The following is a 23,712-nucleotide window of genomic DNA, read 5'->3' as shown; positions in this document are numbered from 1 at the left end:
GGGGCATGACTTTCCCTCTCTGGCATAATCAGTGATGAGGAAATGGTCAAACTGAAGTTAAGGGTCTCAAGTGATGATCAGGATACTTAGAAATTGCTCCAGATGAAATCTCTTCTCCAGTTATGGATTGAATTTCTGTTTCAATGAGTGTATTTACAAATATAAATGTATATATATGTATATGTTAAACTATGAACAAATAATGGTGTTGTGTGAATGCAATATGCTTTGGGGTTTTTTGGTCATTTTTTTCCCCAGTTTTATTGAGATAAAATTGACATACATCACTGTGTTAGTTTAAGGTGTTCAGCATAATGGTTTGACTTAGATATAATATATTGTGAAATGATTACCGCAGTAGGTTTAGTTAGCATCTGTCATCTCATACAGATACAATAAAAAGAAAAAGAAAAAAAAGAAGAAAATTTCTTTCCTTGTTATGAGGACTCAGGATCTACTCTCTTAACTTTCATGTATATCATATAACAGTGGTAAGTATAGTCATCAGGTTGTTAACTATAGTCATCATTTTTTTTTAGGTATCTACGAATATTTCAAAATGTGGACCTGTCCAGCAATTTTTACTTTAGGTATGTTTGAGCTGAATTTTGCTCTTATCAGTCTCTTAAATGTTTATATAATTTTCCATAGGGTAAAAACAGAATCAGAGGATACAGTAGTGTTTCAGTTATTCTTTTTTTTAAAATAGCCAAATTTTTTCATCTAAGATAGTACAAATACAAGTATTTCCTCCTTTTAAAAATCTGATATTTGAAATTTTGAAAGGATAGATTGTGATTATTCTCACTATAAAAATCATCTTTATTAGGATTTTAAGGAAATATTCTTATTTTTTAGTTTTGAACTACAAAAATGAAGTCTGCATTCAATCTGTATACAGAGTTGTAACAGTTTCACAGTTTTCAATTTAACAATCTAGCAAAATTAGGTAACAATAAATTCAAAATAGGAAGAACTGTTGAAATACCAACATTGATACCAATGCTATTGGCATTGTAAATTAATAACTTTCCTGGAGAGGAACGTACCATTAAGTATATGTGAAAATATAGCTGAAGAAAATATATCAGGAGAGAAAATATTAATCCTTATTTGTAAAGAGACATTAATAGCTTCTCTATTTATCATGGCCCAAACCAACCAACCAACCAACCAACACAGGAACAACCCAAATATCGATAATTGAAAAATAAGCAAGCAAATTATAGCAGAGCATCATGATAAAATATTATACCATTGATGATGAGACCAATATGTAGGCCAGGTAAATAGAATTTTCCATGTAGCCTAATAACTTTCTATCGGCTATAACGTCCAAACTAAAAAGTAGAACATAAAATAGCATATAGCAATAAGACTTGAGTCATGGGACTAGAAGAGGACCCAGAGTGTTGTAGCTATTGGTGTTACATACTTTTGGGGTACTTTGCATTATTTTAAATTTATTTTTAAACTTAATATAGTTAACCATTTCTTTATCTATGAAATAAAGAAAAACTTGTCTACTGTGTAGAGTGGATTATGTCTTCATTAATGTGAAACCGAAGACAATTAATTTAGCAATAGTATAGTGAAGGGCTCCTAAAGAAATAATTTTTGCTTCCACCAATGTTTATTGAAAGTATATTTCCATTGTATTTGTTTCCATCATTTGCTTTTCAGCCTTTATTGCTTAATTATGTTTATAGTCTCTGTGAGTTATTACTGAAGCTCAGTGGTACTGTTAGAAATGGTCTTCTCCTGCTTCACAGTTTTCAACTTCGTCTGCATCCCCATACTGAGTTCTGAACAAGTCATTCCATAAGTAAAAATATGAGGTTAAAGACTTCTGAAAAGGTTATACTGCATTGTTATGATTCAGCTAGAATAAAGCAGGAAGAATTGATTGTTAAAAGTAAAAGCCCAGCTTCTCTCCACCCCCCAGGTTTATTGAGATATTATTGACATATGTAAGTTTAAGTTGTACAATGTGATGATTGATACATGTATAGATACATGTATATATTGCAAAATGATTACCACAATAAGGTTAGTTAACACCTTCATCCCATCACACAATTGTGATTGTGTGTGTGTGTGTGTGTGTGTAGTGATAACATTTAAGATTTACTCCCTTAACAAGTTTCAAGTATATAATTCAGTATTGTTAATTATAGTTACCATGCTCTGTACATTAGATACCCAGATCTTATTTATCTTATGGCTAAGAGTTTGTACCCTTTGACCAACATTTCTCCATTCCTCCCCCTGCCACTGGCAACTACTATTCTACTCTCTCTTTCTATAAGTTCAGCTTTTTAAGATTCCACACGTAAGTGATAACATAGTCTTTGTCTTTGTATGTCTAACTTATTTCACTTAGCATAATGCCCTCCAGGTCCATCCATGTTGTTGCAAAAGGCAAGATTTCCTTTTTTATGGCCAAATGATACCCCATTATTTATATATGCCACATTTTCTTTATCCATTCATCTGTTAATGGACTCAGGTTGTTTCCATGTCTTGGCTGTTGTCATTAATTCTGCAGTGGGCGTGGAGGAGCAGCTATCTCTTTGAGATAGTGATCTCATTTCCTTTGGATATGTACCCAGAAATGGGATTGCTGGATCATATGGTAGTTCTATATTTAATTTTTTTTAAAAATTTATTTATTTACTTTTATTTATTGTTTTTGGCTGCGTTGGGTCTTCGTTGCTGTGCGCGGCCTTTTCTCTAGTTGCAGCGAGTGGGGGCTACTCTTCATCGTGGTGCGCGGGCTTCTCATTGCAGTGGCTTCTCTTGTTACAGAGCACGGGCTCTAGGCGCGTGGGCTTCAGTAGTTGTGGAGCATGGGCTTCAGTAGTTTTGGCACGTGGGCTCAGTAGTTGTGGCTCATGGGCTCTAGAGCGCAGGCTCAGTAGTTGTGGCGCACGGGCTTAGTTGCTCCGCAGCATATGGGATCTTCCTGGACCAGGGCTTGAACCCGTGTCCCCGGCATTGTCAGGCGGATTCCCAACCACTGAGCCACCAGGGAAGCCCTATTTTTAATTTTTTGAGGAACCTCCATTCTGTTTTCCATAGTGGCTGCACCAATTTACCTTCCCACCATTAGTGCAAAAGGTTCTCTTTTCTCTACATCCTTGCCAACCCTTACTGTTTCTTTGTTTGTTTTATAAGAGCCATTCTAATAGGTATGAGGTAATAATCTCATTGCAGTTTTGATTTGCATTTCTCTACTGTGATGTTGAGCAACTTTTCATGTACTTTTTGGCCATTTGTATGTCTTCTTTGGAAAAATGTCTATTCAAGTCTTTTGCCCATTTTAAAATTGGATTATTTGTATGTTTGCTGTTGAGTTGTATGAGTTCCTTATGTATTTTGGCTATTAACCCCTTAATAGTTAGATGGTTTGCAAATATTTTCTTCCATAAGTTACCTTTTTATTTTGCTGACTCTCTTTCTCTGTGCAGAAGCTTTTTAGTTTGTTTCTTTTTGCTTCTGTTGCTTGCTCTTTTGGTGTCATATCCAAAAAACATCTTTGTCAAGAACAGTGTCAAGGAAATTTTCTCCTGTGTTTTCTTGTAATAGTTTTATAGTTTTGGGTCTTACATTTAAGGCTTTAATCCATTTTCAGTTAATTTTTTGTGAGTGGTGTAATACAGGGGTCCAATTTCATTCTTCTGCAGGTGGTTGTCCAGTTTTCCCAGCACCATTTATTGAAGAGACTATCATTTCTCCATTAGTCTTTTTGGCTCCCTTGTCAAATATTAGTTGACTATATAGGAGTGGGTTTATTTCTGGGCTCTCAATTCTATTCCATTGGTCTAGGCGTCTTTTTTATGTCAGTAACACATGGTTTTGAATGCTATAGCTTGGCAATAAGGTTTGAAATCAGGAAGTTTGATGCCTCCAGCTTCGTCCTTCTTTCTTAAGATTGCTTTGGCTATTAGGAGTCTTTTGTGGTTCCATACAAATTTTAGAATTGTTTTTTTCTATTCCTGTGGAAAATGTCATTGGAATTTTGATAGGGATTGTATTGAATCTATAGATGGCTTTGGGTAGTATGGACATTGAAACAATATTAATTCTTCTGTTCCATGAACACTGGATATCTTTCCATTTATTTGTGTCTTATTTTTTTCATCCATGTCTTATAATTTTTAGTGTACAGATCTTTTACCTCCTTTGTTAAATTTATTCCTAAGTATTTTTTATGCTCATGTAAATGCGATTGAAGAACCAACTTCTTAATACAGATTTTATCCCTGTGAGATTAGATGCTAGTAAAACTAATGGCTCTATCAAGCAAATGTGGTAAAATTTAATTTCACAGATGAAATAAATCAATTTCAAACAAATAAATAGTAAATCAATAAATTTTATAGTTAATAAATTAAAGAAATAATTAAAATAATGTGTGTGAGTCTCCAGACAAAATTGTAACCATCTTAAAATATGACTAAAATACTTTCAAATTTGTATAAACGTAAAGAATTCTAGATACTGTCTGAAATTCTGTGCTAAAAATATATAGCTAGAGATACTTATAAAAATTGTTAATTTTGTGCAAATTTTGTTTGCACAGACTGTTATACAATTTTTTGGATGACTATTATGCTTTTCAAACATATTTTACTGTGATGGCTTGTGTTATTTGCTTATTCTTGTTTTATTACTAAGTCAGTTATGGTACCACCAGTAATAATTAATAGAATTCTTTTCATTCATAGGTAAACTAGAGTACAGACCATGCACTGTTGCAGTGGATATTGTAACATTTTTAATACTCCATTCAGATATATATGAGAGTGTGACCCCTTTGTACAAGGCCCTGAAGTTAGATTAATTTCAGCGTGAAGCAAAAAATGCACATTGCAAATCAATGTAGGTTACTCACATTGTATATTTCTAGTTATGCAAATGCCTGTCATGCAGTGATTTTTAAATTTCCAGTTGTATTCATGGTTTACTGTGTTTTAATGTGCTTATTTGTACAGCATTGCTTCCAAGGAAACTAACAGGTGCTAAGTAATTTAGTTCATAGGTTTTAATTCCTTCTGGGAGCCAAGACTATGAAATATGTTTTACTTTTCTAATTCTTATTAAGTTTCAGTTCTTTTCTCAGTTACAGCTATGATTTGTCCCACTCACTTCAATATAATCTCACTGTCTTGCGAATGCCCCTGGAGATGTTAAAGTCAGAAACGACCCAGACTCGCCAGGAGAGTTTCGACATCTTTGAAGATGAAGGATTAATTACACAGGGTGGAAGTGGTAGGTGGTTTTCAGCACATCCAATATATGTTAATGTGGCATCTATGAAACGGCATCTCATTAAATTCACTCACATTTCCCTCATATTTCTCCTTTCCTCTTTGCTCTTTGTCCTTACATCAGGTTGTTTCAGGTATATGAACTTGACCAATTCATTTTTATAGAGATCACGCATCACCAAATGAATTTCATTTGTGGGCAAGCCAGAAAATTGTATACTGATGTTTTCTAGCTGAATTTCATGCACCTTTTATGGAATACATTCAGTTTAGCCTTTGAATGGAGAATTTTCTTTTTAAATATTGGAGAATACACACCACCACCTTATTTTTCTTCATAGAGACCAATTGTGTATGGATTGAGTTTTAGAAAACAGTTACCATGGCTTGCCTATTGCATCCTAGACATTTATATGTCATATCTCTAATCCTCATAAAAACTCTGCTCAGTAGGTATAATGCTACTTTGAAAGAAATGAAGGCTAAGTAGGAAACTGAGGCCTAGAGATTAAGATCACAAGGCCAATGTCTAGAGGAACCATTGCAGTATGTCAGAGGCTGTTCTGACTTTGATTGGTCTCAGCTTGCCCCTCTGGTCCCTCACAAGCCCTGCTTCTGTCAGGACCATTGTGGGATTACTGCAGGACCTGTGTGTGACTAGTCTAGGGTGACCCTGGAGATCTGGGATTAACCAGTCACAGAATAGAATTGGTACCTTTATCCCTAGATTTGGGGGTTGGTCTAGAAATCTAAAGCCAGAGACATTGCTAGAGTTAATGTTGTGAAGGAATTGCTTCAAACTTAAGACAGTTTAGCTGATTTGAGCTTACTATGGAAACATAAAATGTCAGTAGTGTCTTTGGGTGCCTTCCTCAGTGCTACTTCTATGTAGTGATGGAGATGTGAGTGCAGAGGTAGAATGTAAGTTCCAGAAGGTTTGTCCTTACAGGACACACAGGAAGAGGCTGTACTCTGTTAGCATTTTGCCAAAGGTTCTGGTCCACTCTAAGAAGACTTAGACTGTTACTTAGACTGAATGCCATCTCTGTTATTGCCTTGACTCTTGTTAGTTTATTAGATTGAATATCTCTTGAGCTAAGGCCAAACCCAGTGCACCCTCCCTACCCCAAAACATCTAGATCACATAAATTTGCCATGGTTCAGATATCTGGATTGTAACCTGTAACACTAGAGACTGGTGGAGGGTAAAATAATGTGTGCCTGAATATTTGTCACATCATTTCTTCTAAATATCATACGTAGTAATAGAAAAGCTAAAAGTATTACTAAATTTGCACTGTGTCTCATCTCACATCTGAATTTGAATATCTGTTCTGGGATCTGAATTAAGCCTCTGAAAGCTACTTAATTTTTTACTATCTGTCAATCAGTTCTACTTGATAGATATGAATAACTGTGTATTAGGTTTTTATAGCTGCTATAAGAAATTACCACAAACTCAGTGACTTAAAACTATACAAATTTATTATCTTATGGAAGTCAGAAGTCCAAAAGAGGTCTCAGTGGACTAAAGTTAGAGTGTCGGCAAGGCTGCGTTCCTTTCTTGAGACCCTAGGGAAAAATCCATTTTCTTGCCCTTTTCATCTTCAAAGCCAGCAATGGCCGGCCGAGGATTTTCCCACATTACATCACTCTGACACTCACACTCCTGTTTCCCCCTTTCACTTATAATGATCTGTGATTACATTGGGCCCACTTGGACAATCCAGAATAGTCTCCCCATCTTAAGGTCATCTGATTAGCAACCTTAATTCTGTCTGCAACTTTAATTCCTTCTTGCCATTGTAACATAACATATTCACAGGTTCTGGTGATTAGGACATAGACAACTTTTTTGTAGGGGAGGGATGCATTATTCTCCTACTACACAGGGGGAAACTGATAGGAAAGAGAGGGTGAGGGTAATAGGTATCGGGGTAGGTAGAAAAGGAAAATAATACATTTAAAAAAAATCTCTAATGTGTCAGGCAGCATGTTAGTCACTTTGCATATATTATTTTTTTTAATCTGAATAATATCCCTGCGGTGAGTAGTGCCATCATTTCACAGTTTAGAAAATTGAGGTTCTGAGATGTTAAGTAACTTGCCAAAGGTCACAGAGCTGGTAAGTGACAAAGACAGGACTCCAATCCATTATTCATGCTCAGTGTAATGTCATTGAAGGGGTAGAGAAGGCTTAGTTTTTATGAATAAAACCAAAGTGTTTGTCATAGTATATAAACACTCTTAACATACATGTTTTGAGAAGAAAAAGAGTATTGACTGCCTCTATCCAGAACTGTTAATGATCTTTTAAGCCATTATCTTTTAAATATACTTGTTTCTTATTTTGTACTTTTATATAAGTTTTGTAAAACTCATTCATGTTTAATTTATTTGGATATCCTGAAATCATGCTTGATGAAATTAGTGTTGTTGTATAGAAAAAGCTTGATATAATAACAACTACCAGTTATGGAAGTATCAGTAAGGCACCAGACTTGTTCTGAGCACCTTATGTGCATTATCAACTTATCTCATCTTTATAACAATCCCATGATACAGGCACAAATGAGGAAACAGGGGCACTGGGAGTAAGTACCCCTCTTGGTCACACCTGTCACCCTGCTGATGAGGCAGAACTCGGATTTGGACCCAGGCACTCTGACACCAGAGCCATGCTCCCAGCTGCTGTCCTTGCTGTCTCCGCCTTATTCATGTGTTTGTACACATCTCCTTAATTTCCCAGCTGTTTTCTTCTCTCTTAGGTTAAAAACTCACAAATCAGAAAATGTGTGTTTTCTTTAACTTTGTACAGAATCAGCACAGTGTTCTGGGCAACGAGATGAGTTATATCTACTGAAAACAGCAATGATATTAATCAGGCATTTTGAAATTAAAAACAAAAGTTTTAAGAACTTAAAAACGAATGTCAACCAATTTCCTTATCTTTCTGATACCAACTCTTATTTTTCAGGTGTATTTGGGATCTGTAGTGAGCCTTATATGAAGTACGTGTGGAATGGCGAACTTCTGGATATAATTAAAAATACTGTCCATCGTGACTGGCTGCTGTATATTATTCATGGGTTCTGTGGGCAGTCAAGTATCCTTTTTTAAAAAAATTAAGATACATATTATTAAACTTATGCTGTACCAATTTGTAGAAAGCTATGTATGAATTATAAGATTACAATTATCTATGCATCCAACAGATAGATTATAATTACCTATGCATTCCACGTAGTTGAAATACAAACAGGAATGCAGATCTACTATGTATAGAGACAAATAACAAGGAAGAAAACACTATGTGCACAGGAAGTGATACAGGTAGTAAGTATCATTCTTACTGGAGAGAAGGAGCAGAATCCCTGACAGGTGGGGAGGATGGGGCAGGCCCACAGGAAAAGTTGAACTTGGCCTGGCCTCAGTCGAAAGGCAGGCCTTGGCAATGAGATTGTGGATTGGGGAAGCACCATGAATGTTGAGATGGAAAAGTTCATGGGAGTGTACTTGTGGTTTGTATATATCAATAAAACCCCTGGGAGGTACAGTGTAGTGGGAAGGAGATCATTTAGGGGGAGTCAGATTGCCAGTCACCAGATTGCTTTGGTGGTTGGACCAAGGACTTTGGGTTTGGTGCTAGAGCTTTTGAAAGTTTTTTTTCAAGAGGGTAACATACAAGTTAGTACTTAGGAAGCTTGAGTGGATAGCTGTTTTCAAGGTGGATTAAGTAAAATGAGACTAGAACAAGGGACACTTGTTAGGAAAAGATTGCAGTGGTTCAGGCATAATGTAATGAAGGTCTGGATTAGGGTGTAATAGATTAAATAGACATAGGTTGAGCCTTGGGTTAAGCTGATGAGTTCAATTTTATAAATACCTTTTGTCCTTTAATTTTGCTATGTTGAAACCTCTCAAGGATGTGCTATTATGTTATGAGGTTTAGGAAGGCAGTGTCTTCTTTCTAGAAGTGGTGTTTAGGTGTTTCCTGTCCCCTTTTGAGATCAGGTAGGGCATTTGTGCACCTAGCCTGCTTTCTAGTTGACATTCTTCCTTGTGTTCTAGGTTTTTTAAAAACCTAGAGTGAAAACTTTAAAGGAGTGGTTGTTTTGAGACCATTAAGTGGGTGAATGTGATGAACCAATATTATGCTTTCTGGCATCAGAACTTTTGGGAGGAGTGGAGTCAGGGGGTAGAGCTGGATAGATTAGCCTTGAAGAGGACCTGTACTGCCTTCTTTGTGGCAAATGAGGGCAAGGAGAGGCTAGATGAAGACGCAGAGGACTTTTGGAATGAAGATGAGTGAGATTTTGTGTGCTACACTTGAGATGGCTCATTACTTTATAATCATTGTCAACCAGTGAGTGGTATTATCTGCTTGATCATTCACTGAATAATGAGATTTGGCTCTGAATTACTCTTTCTGTTTCCAAAAGTAAAATCAACCTGTAAAAGCACACAGTTTTCACCACCAAGGACACTGAAAAGAATGTGCTACAGTTTCTAAAGACAGTTTCTAAAAGGTAATTCTAAACTGTTTTGTATTTCTCAAGAGCTAACTCAGGGCCTGGCATATATTAAGTACAATAAATGGTTTTTTTTAAAGTAGTGAATAGCACCATAGATTATAATTTTAAAGCTCGTTAGTTGAAATGTTGACTCCAGTCTCCCAGTTATCAAGCATTTAATGAATTCTGGAAGTCTATATGATGATAAAGGTCATTGCTATTTACTGAACGTTTGCTATAGGCCAGGCAGTAGTAACCATTACACACATTACGTAACTTAGTCTTCCCAACCACCTAATAAAATTGGTTACTTTTTTTTAGTACTTATACCATTTTACAGAAGATGAAATGGAGGCTCAGAAAGTTAAATAAGGTGACATAATTAATAAACTTTATTTTGATTAAACAGTTCCCAGTGTTCAGTTTTGCAGTTAGGTGACAAATTTGGGTACTCTCACTGTATTATACTAACTCCATTCCCTCAGAGTTATCTATTGCTTCATAATTTAAACACCCTGTTAAGTGACATATGCTCACTTTGACAGGTATATGGTCTCTGAAGACTAAGGAAGGATTAGTTGTACCTGTTTACATCCTTACTTGGCTATAAGGAGGGACCACAGGTCTTCCCTTGGCCGATAACCCTACATCTGGTTACCATTTCCTCTGAAGTTCATGGAAACCACTCCGTAGTGAGGTTCGTTTTTGCCTTAATACCTACATAATTGGAAAGAACAGTTAGACCCAATGTTGTTCCATTCTTGGGTGGAGCTTTTTGGTGTTCTTTAACCTACTGGACAAAGTATATTGGGTATAATGATTCTCTTGGTTTGGTGTGACAGTCATGAGTGCTAAATAGCTTTAACTTGATTTCCAAGAGCTGTTGATCTATGGACGACCTGTGTATGTCACTTTAATAGCTAGAAGATCCAGTAAGTTTGCTGGGACCCGTTTTCTCAAGAGAGGTGCAAACTGTGAGGTAAGATGGGAAAACAACAACACTGCTGGCAATTTAACTTTTTACATCAGCTTTGCTGACAGATGAAGCAAAGTGGAATTTTAGAAAGTGGAATTTCTTATAGTTTGGGACATTATCAAGAGAATAATGAATTCTCTAGAGTATCGGAAACTTGTGAGAAATATGACTAATGTACAGATATTCTGAAAAATTAACTATCTTAGAGTTATGCAATACCTTAGGAAGTTATGAAATGTCTAATGTTTTGGAGGATGAGTTATTTCTGTAATATATGAAAAAATGTAGTACATATTTAGTGGAGAGACTAAAATAGCAAAGCACCTCCACCCAAGGAATAAATGGAGGGGAGCACTCATTGGAAATGCATCCTTGACAAGAAGACTGAGTAGAGCAAGGCATTGGAAACCCTTTACCCCCTCCCCTCTGCTTTAGTTTGGCTCAAGACAGACTCCTTCTCTACTCACCCCTAGAAAATAACAACAAATTCATCTGTCCTGCCTTCAGTCATGTAATGTCCTTTGAGTGTTCCATCTCTCTTTGCAATAGACAACTTGAGTCTTAGGCAGATGTGTGATTGAGTAGACAGATGGAGCAAGACATTAGGTTTTGATCCTGCCTTAAAATAGCAACATTTGTTCTTAAAATTATATCAACAATGAACATAGTTATAACTGGTGCTTTAAGAAAAAAGCAGAATTTTGCAACTCTATTATTTACTTTTGAATATTTCAAGGGTAATTAAACAGGTACATTATTAATGCCTCTAAAATTATTCTTTGTCATATCATCATATACTTTTTTTTATAGGTAAAGCTATCTCACGATTTTTTTTTTCTCTCCGTCAGGCATCTTTTATTTGAATCTCACTCTTTCTTTTGTCCTTTTATTCCTCCTTGGTCTTCAGAATTGAATTTTTATATTTCTCTGGTCTTCCTAACCTCCTGGATAATTTCATGTGATTGTTTATTTTTGGTCTCCTTCTCTGCCATTTATATCACTCAAGCTGTTCTCTATCTATTACTTGTATTATTAGCTATTTAATTTGATTTTTCCTTTGTCTAGTCTCTGCTATTTTTAATTGCTTCCTTTATTGCATTTTAATGATTTTCCTTTTTTTAATATGCACATGAATGTTGATTAACATTTACCTCTTTTAAAACATTCTAAGACTAGGAATTATATTTTCATTGTGTACTTGAAATTTTTTCCATTAAAAAATTCTAAGGATATAAAACATTTTTAAATGCACCTTTCTTTCCAGGGTGATGTTGCAAATGAAGTGGAAACTGAACAAATACTCTGCGATGCTTCTGTCATGTCTTTTACTGCAGGAAGTTATTCTTCTTATGTGCAAGTTAGAGGATCAGTTCCCTTATACTGGTCTCAGGACATTTCAACTATGATGCCTAAGCCACCTATTACATGTGCGTAGAACAGTCTTTTTTAATAGTAACTCTTCTTTACCCACATTTAGAGATAGTGAACTACTGTCACAGAAATCTCATAAATGCTTGGGTTTTAATGAAGTTTTAGTACTGAAAAGTAGATCATTTAGAAGAAGGACTACTAATATTTTTATGCAATAACTTTTATGTATGTATTTTAAATTTTGGCCACTAGTAAATTATTTATATTATAAAATATAAATGTAATTATTTATATTCAGAAATGTAAGAATCATTCAAATTCAGTAAATACATGAAGAATGATTGATAAGCTCAAGAGGAATTTGAGACATGAAACTACCAGAAGATTAGTTGAATTGCATTTCTTTAAACATTATAATGCAAAACAAAACACTGTACTTCTTTTATTCTTTCTTTACAGTTTTCATTCTGGTACTTACTCATTTTTTTTGTCCCCCCAGTGGATCAGGCAGATCCATTTGCCCATGTGGCTGCCCTTCACTTTGACCAGATGCTTCAGAGGTTTGGCTCCCCCATCATCATCTTAAATTTAGTGAAGGTATGACGCGCTATCTGTTTGGTTATGAAATTCAATTACACTGGACAACACGGAGGGGTTTAACAAGCCTGCTTTACCTCTCCCCAGAGGAGAGACTTGTGGATTTATCATGCTATGATGGCTCACGGTGTCTGAACTGTCTGAGCCTCTGTCCTTTGGCCTCTGATTCCATGTGGCCTCTTCCCTGGGTACGTGGGAGAATCTGTGGTGTGTTCCCTAGGGAAGAGAACAATGAGCATGTCAGTCTCCTGATTTTCTGGGGTGAACTAGGTGCGGGTGAAATTCTGCCTCAGCTTCTAGGACAGCTTGGGGAAGGAAGCATGGAGATCAAACAGGCACAGCGTAGCCTTGATACAACCACTTTCTTTGACCATCCAAAAGATCTGCTGGGCAAGATAATATGTGGTAATGGGATCTAAAGACTAGATTCAGAAATTGGGTGTGGTTGTAGCTCAAGGATCGGGTGGACAGAGTGGTGGCCTGGCCTCATAATTCTGTGCTTCCTTGTCAGAGTACACTGTCTGGTCAACATATCTTGTGTATATGAGTAGGCAGTCAGGTCAAAGGCCTGGGGTAGAGGGCAGGGAGGCTAGATGAGAAGAAATAAAAGGAATCCAAATCGGAAAAGAAGAAGTAAAACTGTCACTGTTTGCAGATGACATGATACTATACACAGAGAATCCTAAAGATGCTACCAGAAAACTACTAGAGCTAATCAGTGAACTTGGTAATGTAGCAGGTTACAAAATTAATGCACAGAAATCTCTTGCATTCTTATACACTAATGATGAAAAATCTGACAGAGAAATTAAGGGAACACTCCCATTTACCATTGCAACAAAAATAATAAAATACCTAAGAATAAACCTACCTAAGGAGACAAGAAACCTGTATGCAGAAAGCTATAAGACACTGATGAAAGAAATTAAAGATGATACAAACAGATGGAGAGATATACCATGTTCTTGGATTGGAAGAATCAACATTGTGAAAATGACTATACTACCCAAAGCAATCTACAGATTCAGTGCAATCCCTGTCAAACTACCAATGGCATTTTTCACGGAGCTAGAACAAAAAATTTCACAATGTGTATGGAAACACAGAAGACCCCGAACAGCCAAAGCAATCTTGAGAAGGAAAAACGGAGCTGGAGGAATCAGGCTCCCTGACTTCAGACTATACTACAAAGCTACAGTAATCAAGACAGTATGGTACTGGCACAAAAACAGAAATATAGATCAATGGAAGAGGATAGAAAGGCCAGAGATAAACCCATGCACATGTGGTCACCTTATCTTTAATAAAGGAGGCAAGAGTATACAATGGAGAAAAGACAGCCTCTTCAATAAGTGGTGCTGGGAGAACTGGACAGCTACATGTAAAAAGAATGAAATTAACACTCCCTAACACCATACACAAAAATAAACTCAAAATGGATTAAAGACCTAAATGTAAGGCCAGACACTATCAAACTCTTAGACGAAAACATAGGCACATACACTCTACGACATAAATCACAGCAAGATCCTTTTTGACCCACCTCCTAGAGAAATGGAAATAAAAACACAAATAAACAAATGGGACCTAATGAAACTTAAAAGCTTTTGCACAACAAAGGACACCATAAACAAGATGAAAAGACAACCCTCAGAATGGGAGAAAATATTTGCAAACGAAGCAACTGACAAAGAATTAATCTCCAAAATTTACAAGCAGCTCATGCAGCTCAATATCAAAAAAACAAACAACCCAATCCAAAAATGGGCAGAAGACCTAAATAGATATTTCTCCAAAGAAGACATACAGATTGCCAACAAACACATGGAAGAATGCTCAACATCACTAATCATTAGAGAAATGCAAATCAAAACTACAATGAGGTATCACCTCACACCAGTCAGAATGGCCATCATCAGAAAATCTACAAACAATGCTGGAGAGGGTGTGGAGAAAAGGGAACCCTCTTGCTTGTTGGCAGGAATGTAAATTGATACAGCCACTATGGAGAACAGTATGGCGGTTCCTTAAAAACTAAAAATAGAACTACCATACAACCCAGCAATCCCACTACTGGGCATATACCCTGAGAAAACCATAATTCAAAAAGAGTCATGTACCACAATGTTCATTGCAGCACTATTTACAATAGCCAGGACATGGAAGCAACCTAAGTGTCCATCGACAGATGAATGGATAAAGAAGATGTGGCACATATATACAATGGAATATTACTCAGCCATAAAAAGAAACGAAATTGAGTTATTTGTAGTGAGGTGGATGGACCTAGAGACTGTCATACAGAGTGAAGTAAGTCAGAAAGGGAAAAACAAATACTGTATGCTAACACATATATATGGAATCTTAAAAAAAAAAAGGTTCTGAAGAACCTAGGGGCAGGACAGGAATAAAGACACAGACGTAGAGAATGGACTTGAGGACACGGGGAGGGGGAAGGGTAAGCTGGGATGAGGTGAGAGAGTGGCACGGACATGCATACACTACCAAATGTAAAATAGATAGCTAGTGGGAAGCAGCTGCATAGCACAGGGAGATCAGCTCCATGCTTTGTGTCCACCTAGAGGGGTGGGATAGGGAGGGTGAGAGGGAGATGACGCAAGAGGGAGGAGATACGGGGATATATGTATATGTATAGCCGATTCACTTTGTTATGAAGCAGAAACTAACACACCATTGTAAAGCAATTATACTCCAATAAAGATGTTAAAAAAAAAAACAGAAAGAGAAGTCACAAACCAATAATAAAATAATACTGAATTTTATATTTTAAAAACAAAGAAATCATAGCTGTCTCTGTTGCAACAAAATGAAATGGAAGAATCTCATTCTGCGGCCAGGAAAACTCTGAGTGTATGAAAAGCAAGGGTTTTGTTATATTATGTTTGTGGCAGTTGGCCGACAAACTAGTAGTATCTGAGATTATTCTGAGAAGTTGGTTAGTAAGTATAATTCAATTTAATTAAAAACCAAGGAATCCTATGTCCATTTAGTCCACCATTTGACAAGCAGTTTTGAAGGTTTCCTTTGTGCCAGCGCAATCATAGAAGCAGTCGCTGCCTTCCCAGGGCTACCAGTCTAACAGAGGAGTTGGTGAAGTGATGCAGAGGTACCAACACAGGGTTACGATGCTATGAGAGCTTATAAGGGGAAAGAAGTCTTCCCTGAGGAAGCGATGAGTCAGCTCAGCCTGAGCGAAGAGGCATTAACAAGGCCAAGAAGAAAGAGAACAGCAGGTACAAAGGCCCTGAGACAGGAAGGGATATGGTAGATTTAAGGAAGAAAAGGCCTGTCTGGCTGGGTCCCAGAGGATGAGGGAGTTTTGCCAGACATGCAGAGCCTTGTAGAGTGTGTTAATGAGTCTGGTCTTTATCCTGACTTTCCAAAACCATTGAAGGTTTTGTATGGTTGAGAGGATGGTGATCAGATTTCTGTTTTGAAAAGATGATCCTGACCTCAACCTAGAGAATGAATGGATTGGTACAAGGCTAAAGTCTATGTTGGAAGACCACATAGGTGGCTGTTAGAATTATCCAGAAAAGGGTAACTGGCCTAAACTCGGGTGGTGTGGTAGAGGTGGAGAGAAGTGGACACAAGCAGTAGACTCGGTGATGAGCTGGGTCTGAGATGAGGGAGAAGGAGATGTCAGGCTTGATTCCTAGGTTTCTGGCGAGTATCAGCTGGATGGATGGTGATGCCATTCACTGAGCCGGGGATCATGGACTCAGCCTGTGAGGGAAGATGGTGAGTACGGTTTGGATGTGCTGAGGTTTGAGATGGGTTGAGTCCTGTCAGAGGAGCTGGCAAGTGGGTGGCCAGTGTGTGAGATAGAAGCTCAGGAGAGAGGTCTGGGCTGAGATGTGATTTTGTGGCTCATGTGTGTCCCAGCGATATTTGAAGACATGGGCATGGAGGTGATACCCATATAGAGGGTACAGAGTGAGAAGAGGGAAGAGCCTCCAGTCTTGTCTTGAGGATCCCCCAGCTCTTAATGTCCAGTTAGAGCAGGCGGAGTCTGTAAAGGAGCCTGGGAAAGAACAGACAGAAAAGTACGAGGAAAACCAGGTGAGCGCTGCGTTATGACAACTAAGAGAAAGTGTGTTTCGTGATGAAGGAAGTAAGCAGTCAACAGTGGCAAAGGCTGCTGACAGGTCAAGTAAGATGAAAACAGAAAATATGCTCCTTGGTGTTACCAACAGTGAGAGCACTGACTGAAGTGGACTGAGCTGTAGGAGGACTTCCCTAGTCCTGGGGAAATGAAATACCTAATGAGAAATGAAGAAGAGTTGGTGTTTTCATCAGTATGTTGTTGTTTTTTTTTTTAAGAGAGCATAATGATGTGTTTAAAAGCCTGTGGGAAGGATCCATTTGGGATGCTTGAGAGGTATAAAACACAGGAGAGAGAAAGGACGATCGGGGCATCATGTGCTTCAGAAAGGAGGAAATCTGAAACATGGAGAGAGGAATTATTTTAATGGGAGGACAGAGAATAGTAAGGGTGTGTGTGTGTGTGTGTGTGTTGTGTATGCGCACATGCTCCTTCCTGATGACTGTAACTTCTCCTTAAGGTAAGAGGGAAGGTCACCTGCTCAGAGCAGAGGTTTGAGGGTGGTGGAAGTTTCACAGCCTTCATGTATGTGCGAGGGTGGATTGACCAGAGACCTCCAGGCAATGCTAAGGGCTAATTTCAGGTTGGTGATCAGGATTTCTTTCTTTTTTTTTTTTTAATTAATTAATTTGTTTTTTGGCTGCATTGGGTCTTCGTTGCTGCACATGGGCTTTCTCTAGTTGCAGCGAGTAGGGGCTACTCTTCGTTGTGGTGCGCGGGCTTCTCATTGCGGTGGCTTCTCTTGTTGCAGAGCACGGGCTTCAGTAGTTGCGGCACATGGGCTTAGTAGTTGTGGCTCGCAGGCTCTAGAGCTCAGGTTCAGCAGTTGTGGTGCACGGGCTTAGTTGCTCTGCGGCATGTGGGATCTTCCAGGACCAGGGATCGAACCCGTGTCCCCTGCATTGGCAGGCAGATTCTTAACCACTGCGCCACCAAGGAAGTCCCCCAAGATTTCTTAAATCCTGCTATTGCCTGACTTTTCCTGGCAGGGCTTGTGTATGGCTATGAGCACAGAGGAAGTAGATAATTGGGTTCGTTCAGTTTTGCCAGGCAGGCGTGATGTAGAAAGACAGATAATAGGAGTTTTGGATGTTGGCGGAAGTCTAATTGAAGCAGACCATGAAACCTGAGCTGGAGGAGGGGGAGTAATGGAGAGGGTGATGGAGGAAGCAGTGCTGTCGGTGGACTGGGGTCCTGGTGAGGTGGGGTGTTTAAAACAAGCCATCTGAAAATAAAAGAGGTTCTGGATAAGCAGTGTTGAAGGCAGAGGAGTTACCTGTGGTGATGACTTGATCTGAGATGTGAGGGTGGGAAGGATGGCTTAGCTAGAGTGGAGGAGGAGGAGCAGGTACTGGGAGACGCCCAGGCTGGGGGCACAGACCGAGATCCAGGACTGTAGAACTAAGCGTGAGGGTTCACAGGAGCAGGGGGTGTGTGTGTGCCTGCGAGCCTGTGTGTCCCAGGGAGGAGGGGAGTGGGGAGGAGGAGCTGGGGACAGTGAGGCAGGAAGCTTTATTTCTTCCTTTGTTGCTCTTTGCTTTATGAAATTATTGCATCCTATCAGGGATTGACTTTGTAAAATAAATCATTCAGGTATTAAATACATCATTTTTTAGGCTTTTGTTCACATCGGTTCAGAAGTTTCATTTTCACGTCTCTCCCCCTGTCGACTCAGAATAACATACGGCAGTAGATGGATGATCCATAACCTCAGCCTGATATTGAACAGTAGCTGTAAGAGACATAATCAAAAAATTCAAAGAGGAAAACTCTAGTAATAAGAACCCTCCTGAACATTTTTCTAGTAAATGTATAGGCAGTAAGAGATTTGTTAGTATAGAAATTATTGCTGAAGCACTAAATTACAAGGTTATCGCTAGAACATAAACATCGACCTTAATTAGTGAATCTTCTTCGTATTTTACAGAGTCCTTAGAGTGCGGTTAAAATCTATGGTTAAGTGGAAGTTCAGTTTATGACGTCTGACATAATCTATTTCTCTATTAAATATGTAGGTTCAAAATATAATATCAGATACTGCTGTTGTAAAGTGTTCCTGCCCAGCTCTCTCAAATGAACATTTATTTCTTAATATTTAAAGGGCAGTCAGTGGATTTTAAAATTGTCCTTGTTTATTGTTTCATTGCCATAAAAATCCTGGCAATAACTAGAAAATAGTTTGGAGATTAAGTTGCTGTTCTGTAGAATAGAAAAAAATGTTCTGTTGTTTTTGTCATTAGTTATTTTATTCATAGGATAAAAGAAGATGTTCAGTTCACTTAGAAGAACTCCTTATTAACTTGTCAAAGAATGTGTGTATGTGTGCGCGTGTGTGTGTGTGTAGCATGATATCAACGGATATTCACTCTTTTTTTTTTTTTTTACAGGCTTATTTGTTACAGTTCAAAGGCCAAACATGATTAATAGCTGCTCCAGGCGTAATTGGGCTTTTGCACTGCTCAGGGTTCTTTTGAGAGTATGTTGACAAATTTATTTATTTATTTATTTATTTATGGCTGTGTTGCATCTTCGTTTCGGTGCGAGGGCTTTCTTTAGTTGCGGCAAGCGGGGGCCACTCTTCATCGCGGTGCACGGGCCTCTCACTGTCGCGGCCTCTCTTGTTGCGGAGCACAGGCTCCAGACGCGCAGGCTCAGTAGTTGTGGCTCACGGGCCTAGTTGCTCCGCGGCATGTGGGATCTTCCCAGACCAGGGCTCAAACCCGTGTCCCCTGCACTGGCAGGCAGATTCTCAACCACTGCGCCACCAGGGAAGCCCACGGATGTTCACTTTTTAGTCTGCCTCCGTATGACGTGTCTAAAGTGGAATACTTTTCTTGATTTCTTTTCTCTTTTGCCCTGTGTTGTGCACTATCTCCTGCCCTCCCTCCACTCCACCATGTGGAGGTTTGAGACACTGCTTGTCAGACATTTTGCAGCAATCCTTATACTGTCAGTGCTGCTACTGGGGATCAATAGGAAGCCAGCCAGGGATCTGATGTCATTGTACATCAGAGGACTTTAATCTGGGGGCCATGGACGGCCATTGGGGGATGTCTCTGAACCCTTTGAAACAATCACTTGCATATGTGAAGTTTTCATCTGGTTGTTAAAGGGGTCTGTGACCAAAGAAGGTCGATGAAACAATCCACTAGCTAATCCACTGTGGGCAGACAATGCATAAAGCAGATTCTTTACATAGAGATGATTGAAAGTTGATGAAATAACCTTATCTCTCCATCTCATTAAATGTCAGATTTGATACAAGAAATTCAAAAACTTTTTGTTTCTCTAGTTGGCTTAAAGTGCTTTTGAGAAAATTACAGGTATACAATTTAATTTTCTCAGATGTAAAAATAAGCTAAATATTTGTTCATCCCAAACTGATTTAATGCTGTTCTTAATCAATTCTTATCTAATTCCTCCATATATACAGCTGTGCAAAATAGATACCCTTTTTCTGTTTCCTCAGTGATTATCTAATTAAATTCATGACAGTTGAAAAGTAATCACCATGGTTGAAAACAGTGTAGACCTATTTTGAGGCCAGCAATAGTATCTCAGTGCTGTATCCATATTGCTGAATTAATTGTTTTTTGTTTGTTTCTATGTGAAGTCCTGATCAGGATAACAATAAAGTTAATTTTTATTAATCCTTACCGTGTGTCATATGCTCTGATAAGAAACTATCATGTTTCATCTCATTTAAACCTCACATTAATCCTGTAAGGGAGATACTACTGTTACCCATTTTACAGATGAAGAAATGGAGGCCCAGGAAAGTTGAGAACCTTGCTCAAGGCCATGTGGCTGGTAAGAGGCAGAGCCAGCACTCCAACCACAAAGCTGGACGCTATGCACCAGCTCCTCTTGAGTGGGAGGCAGTATGATGTCTAAGGAGCTACAGCAGGCAAGGAGGTGGACAGTCAGGTTTAGTCCCATGAACGCCTCTCAGCTTCAGTTCATCCAGCCACAGTGTAAAAGGGGAAGACGTGGCTGCCTTGGCTTCCTCACGGGGATTTTATGAAAGTCAAGTTTAAAAGCCTATGAACGGGACTTCCCTGGTGGCCCAGTGGTTAAGAATCCGCCTGCCAATGCAGGAGACACAGGTTCAAGCCCTGGTCCGGGAAGATCCCACATGCCGCGGAGCAACTAAGCCCACATCACAATTACTGAGCCTGCGCTCTGGAGCCCGTGAGCCACAACTACTGAGCCCGTGTGCTGCAACTACTGAAGCCCACACGCCTAGAGCCCGTGCTCCACAACAAGAGAAGCCACCGCAATGAGAAGCCTGCGCACCGCAACGAAGAGTAGCCCCCGCTTGCCGCAACTAGAGAAAGCCCGCGCACAGCAACGAAGACCCAACGCAGCCAAAAAAAAAAAAAGCCTATGAAGCCTGCGAAAGCGTCCTCCGCTCTGCCAGTTTGGGGATTAGTCATCTAGGCCCAGTTGACTTCTGTCTGGTCCTTAGCTGGCTGGGGTTGGAGGTTCCTTTCTTCTGCTCCTTGGGAAGTTCTCCTTTGCCAAAGTGGAGTGTGGAGTGTGTAGGACAGGCCTGTGTAGGGTGAGCTGGGCTTCTTGGGACTGTAGGAGGTTATGAGGAAGAAATCTGATCTCCTTGAGTCTTTAATGCTCATTATCTGTTGACTGTAATTCAGTGATGCATTTATTTCTTTGCATTTATATTATTTTATTTTGAGTAGGTAGGTTTCATTTTTGTATATTTAGCACTTCAGCTTTTTGTCTTAGTGGCAAAGTTATGTTAAAAGTCTGTTCTTCTGATTTAAGGTAGTTAGAACACTGAAAATGTTTAATTTTTGGTAAAGGAACGAGAGAAAAGAAAGCATGAGAGAATTTTGAGTGAAGAACTCGTAGCTGCTGTGACCTACCTCAACCAGTTTTTGCCTCCCGAGCACAGGATTATTTATATTCCTTGGGATATGGCCAAGTACACCAAAAGGTGAGCAGATGCTCATACGTCTGGTTATATTTTCCTCTTCTTGTGATGTAAAATAGCAGGAAGCTGATCTCTCTGCTAAAGTGAATGTTACTTTTTTCATTTCCTTTGTGAACCGGCTTGAGGGGCTGTTTAACTGCTGGTGTATAATTTGAGGGCTTAAATTAGTTGACCAAATTCTTTTTGCCCACCATTTTTACCATTTAGAAATTCTCTTTGAAGTATCTAGTGACCTCAGAACATCTTTTACTCTGCTACTTTTCCTTAAAGGCATTAGTTTCACTTTTTTCTATTTCATTCTTTCTCCCTGTTTAATCACTTTCTCAGACACCACTTTCAGATTATCTCATGCATGGATGAACCAGCACTAACTCTTGACTGTTTATAGTAAATCCAAACCCCTTAGTGTAATGTTAAAGCCCCATCACCTGGTTGGTTCCAGAATGTATAACTTCTTCTTTATTCCCAGGGCTGTTCTGTTCCTGAAAAGCTAACCTTCATGTTCTGTCCCCAGTGCAGCAGCCAAAGTCCAATTCTGGAACCTTTGTTCCTATTGTTGTTTCCCCCTGCCCTCCACTGGCTGCTTTCCCACCTCTCTCTCAAGATCTGATTCAAAACTCATCTCATCCAAGGAACTTGCATTCATTTACTAGGGGTCATACAAACATTAGGCTCATATTGAGGTCCCCGTTATTTTTAAATGTCACTGTATTGTTTTGCACTTGACTCATTGTACTTTTTTCTGAATCATTTTATGTAGATACATGCATGTATGCACACACACACACACACACACACACACACACACACACACACACACACTTTCCCAGAGTATAAGCCTGGTTGCAGGTTGGTGCCATTAGTAGTAATTTATTTTCCAGTGTTTTCTTCCCTTGCCACTGCACTGTGCATTGTGCTCTCTTCACATTTCATGAATCCATATTTAACTGACTGCACTCTTGGGGAGTGAAAGGCTTTGGGAAAAGCTCTTGCAGGGGAATGTCATGTGCCGAGTTTAAGGCTTGCCAATAGTTGCTATCGAGTTACAGGCCCTTCATGTCTCCTTGCGCCAAATCTTGCTAGTTATTGAGTACATATTGCATTCTAGAAATTAATTCTTACAATGTTCCTATTGAGTACAAACCAGAGATTTAAAAAATTAAATCCCTGAGTATCATTACTGTAGATTTTGCTTTAGATGTGAGAATAAATATGTATTAAGACGTGGGCTCTTCTCACTTCTCTCATTCTTCCTCCTTGCCCGCAGCAAGCTGTGTAATGTTCTGGATCGCCTGAACGTGATTGCAGAAAGTGTGGTGAAGAAAACTGGTTTCTTTGTAAACCGCCCTGATTCATACTGTAGCATTTTGCGGCCAGATGAAAAGTATGTATGGTGTTTTAAAACCTAAAAGAAATCAAGAATTTTGCTCTTACAGATAAAAAATATTCTAAATATGAGCAGTGTGACTCCTTGGAAGATGGAGGACTTTATTCCTTTGGGGAGACAAGACATGCAGCCCATGTGACTGTGGAACGAACGTTCATGATGGCATGCAGTTTCCTCTGCGGGTATATACCCTGAGATGGAAGCCATGGAATCTCTTGCTTCTTAGAATAAACATTACATAAAATATTTCTGTAAAGTAAAATTTTCTGTAATGAATTCTATTCTTCAGTATTAAATAGGAGCAGGAAAATTTTTCTAATAAACCAGTGTATACATTAGTATTTAAACTAACGTTTTAATGAAAATGTATCATTGTATTATAGTTAGTTGCTCACAAGTCCTTCCTCATTACTACTTTGTGAGCTCCTTCAGATCAAGCAAATGTGCTTTATTTATCTTTTAAGGGACCAATATTATATATTTCCAGTATTTTATTTTCAGTTAGTAAAGTTAA

The 23,712-nt window shown here is 38.7% G+C and overlaps 1 protein-coding gene across 4 annotated transcripts in view; it reads left to right on the top strand.

The window, feature by feature from the left end:
- Positions 1-23,712, top strand: part of FIG4 (FIG4 phosphoinositide 5-phosphatase) — a 129,886-nt gene that overhangs the window by 34,607 nt on the left and 71,567 nt on the right. For all 4 annotated transcript variants that reach the window (XM_068551406.1, XM_068551405.1, XM_068551404.1 and 1 more), the window contains exons 5-12: positions 540-590; positions 5,126-5,274; positions 8,251-8,379; positions 10,666-10,766; positions 12,028-12,190; positions 12,634-12,731; positions 21,681-21,814; positions 23,079-23,195. In XM_068551406.1, coding sequence (XP_068407507.1) covers positions 540-590; positions 5,126-5,274; positions 8,251-8,379; positions 10,666-10,766; positions 12,028-12,190; positions 12,634-12,731; positions 21,681-21,814; positions 23,079-23,195 — 942 coding nt within the window. The remainder of the gene's footprint in view (positions 1-539; positions 591-5,125; positions 5,275-8,250; positions 8,380-10,665; positions 10,767-12,027; positions 12,191-12,633; positions 12,732-21,680; positions 21,815-23,078; positions 23,196-23,712) is intronic.

The sequence above is a fragment of the Eschrichtius robustus genome, chromosome 9, assembly GCF_028021215.1.
Source record: "Eschrichtius robustus isolate mEscRob2 chromosome 9, mEscRob2.pri, whole genome shotgun sequence".
Lineage (NCBI taxonomy): Eukaryota > Metazoa > Chordata > Mammalia > Artiodactyla > Eschrichtiidae > Eschrichtius > Eschrichtius robustus.
The sequence above is the reverse complement of the archived record's forward strand: the minus strand, read 5'-3'. Positions and strand labels throughout refer to the sequence as shown.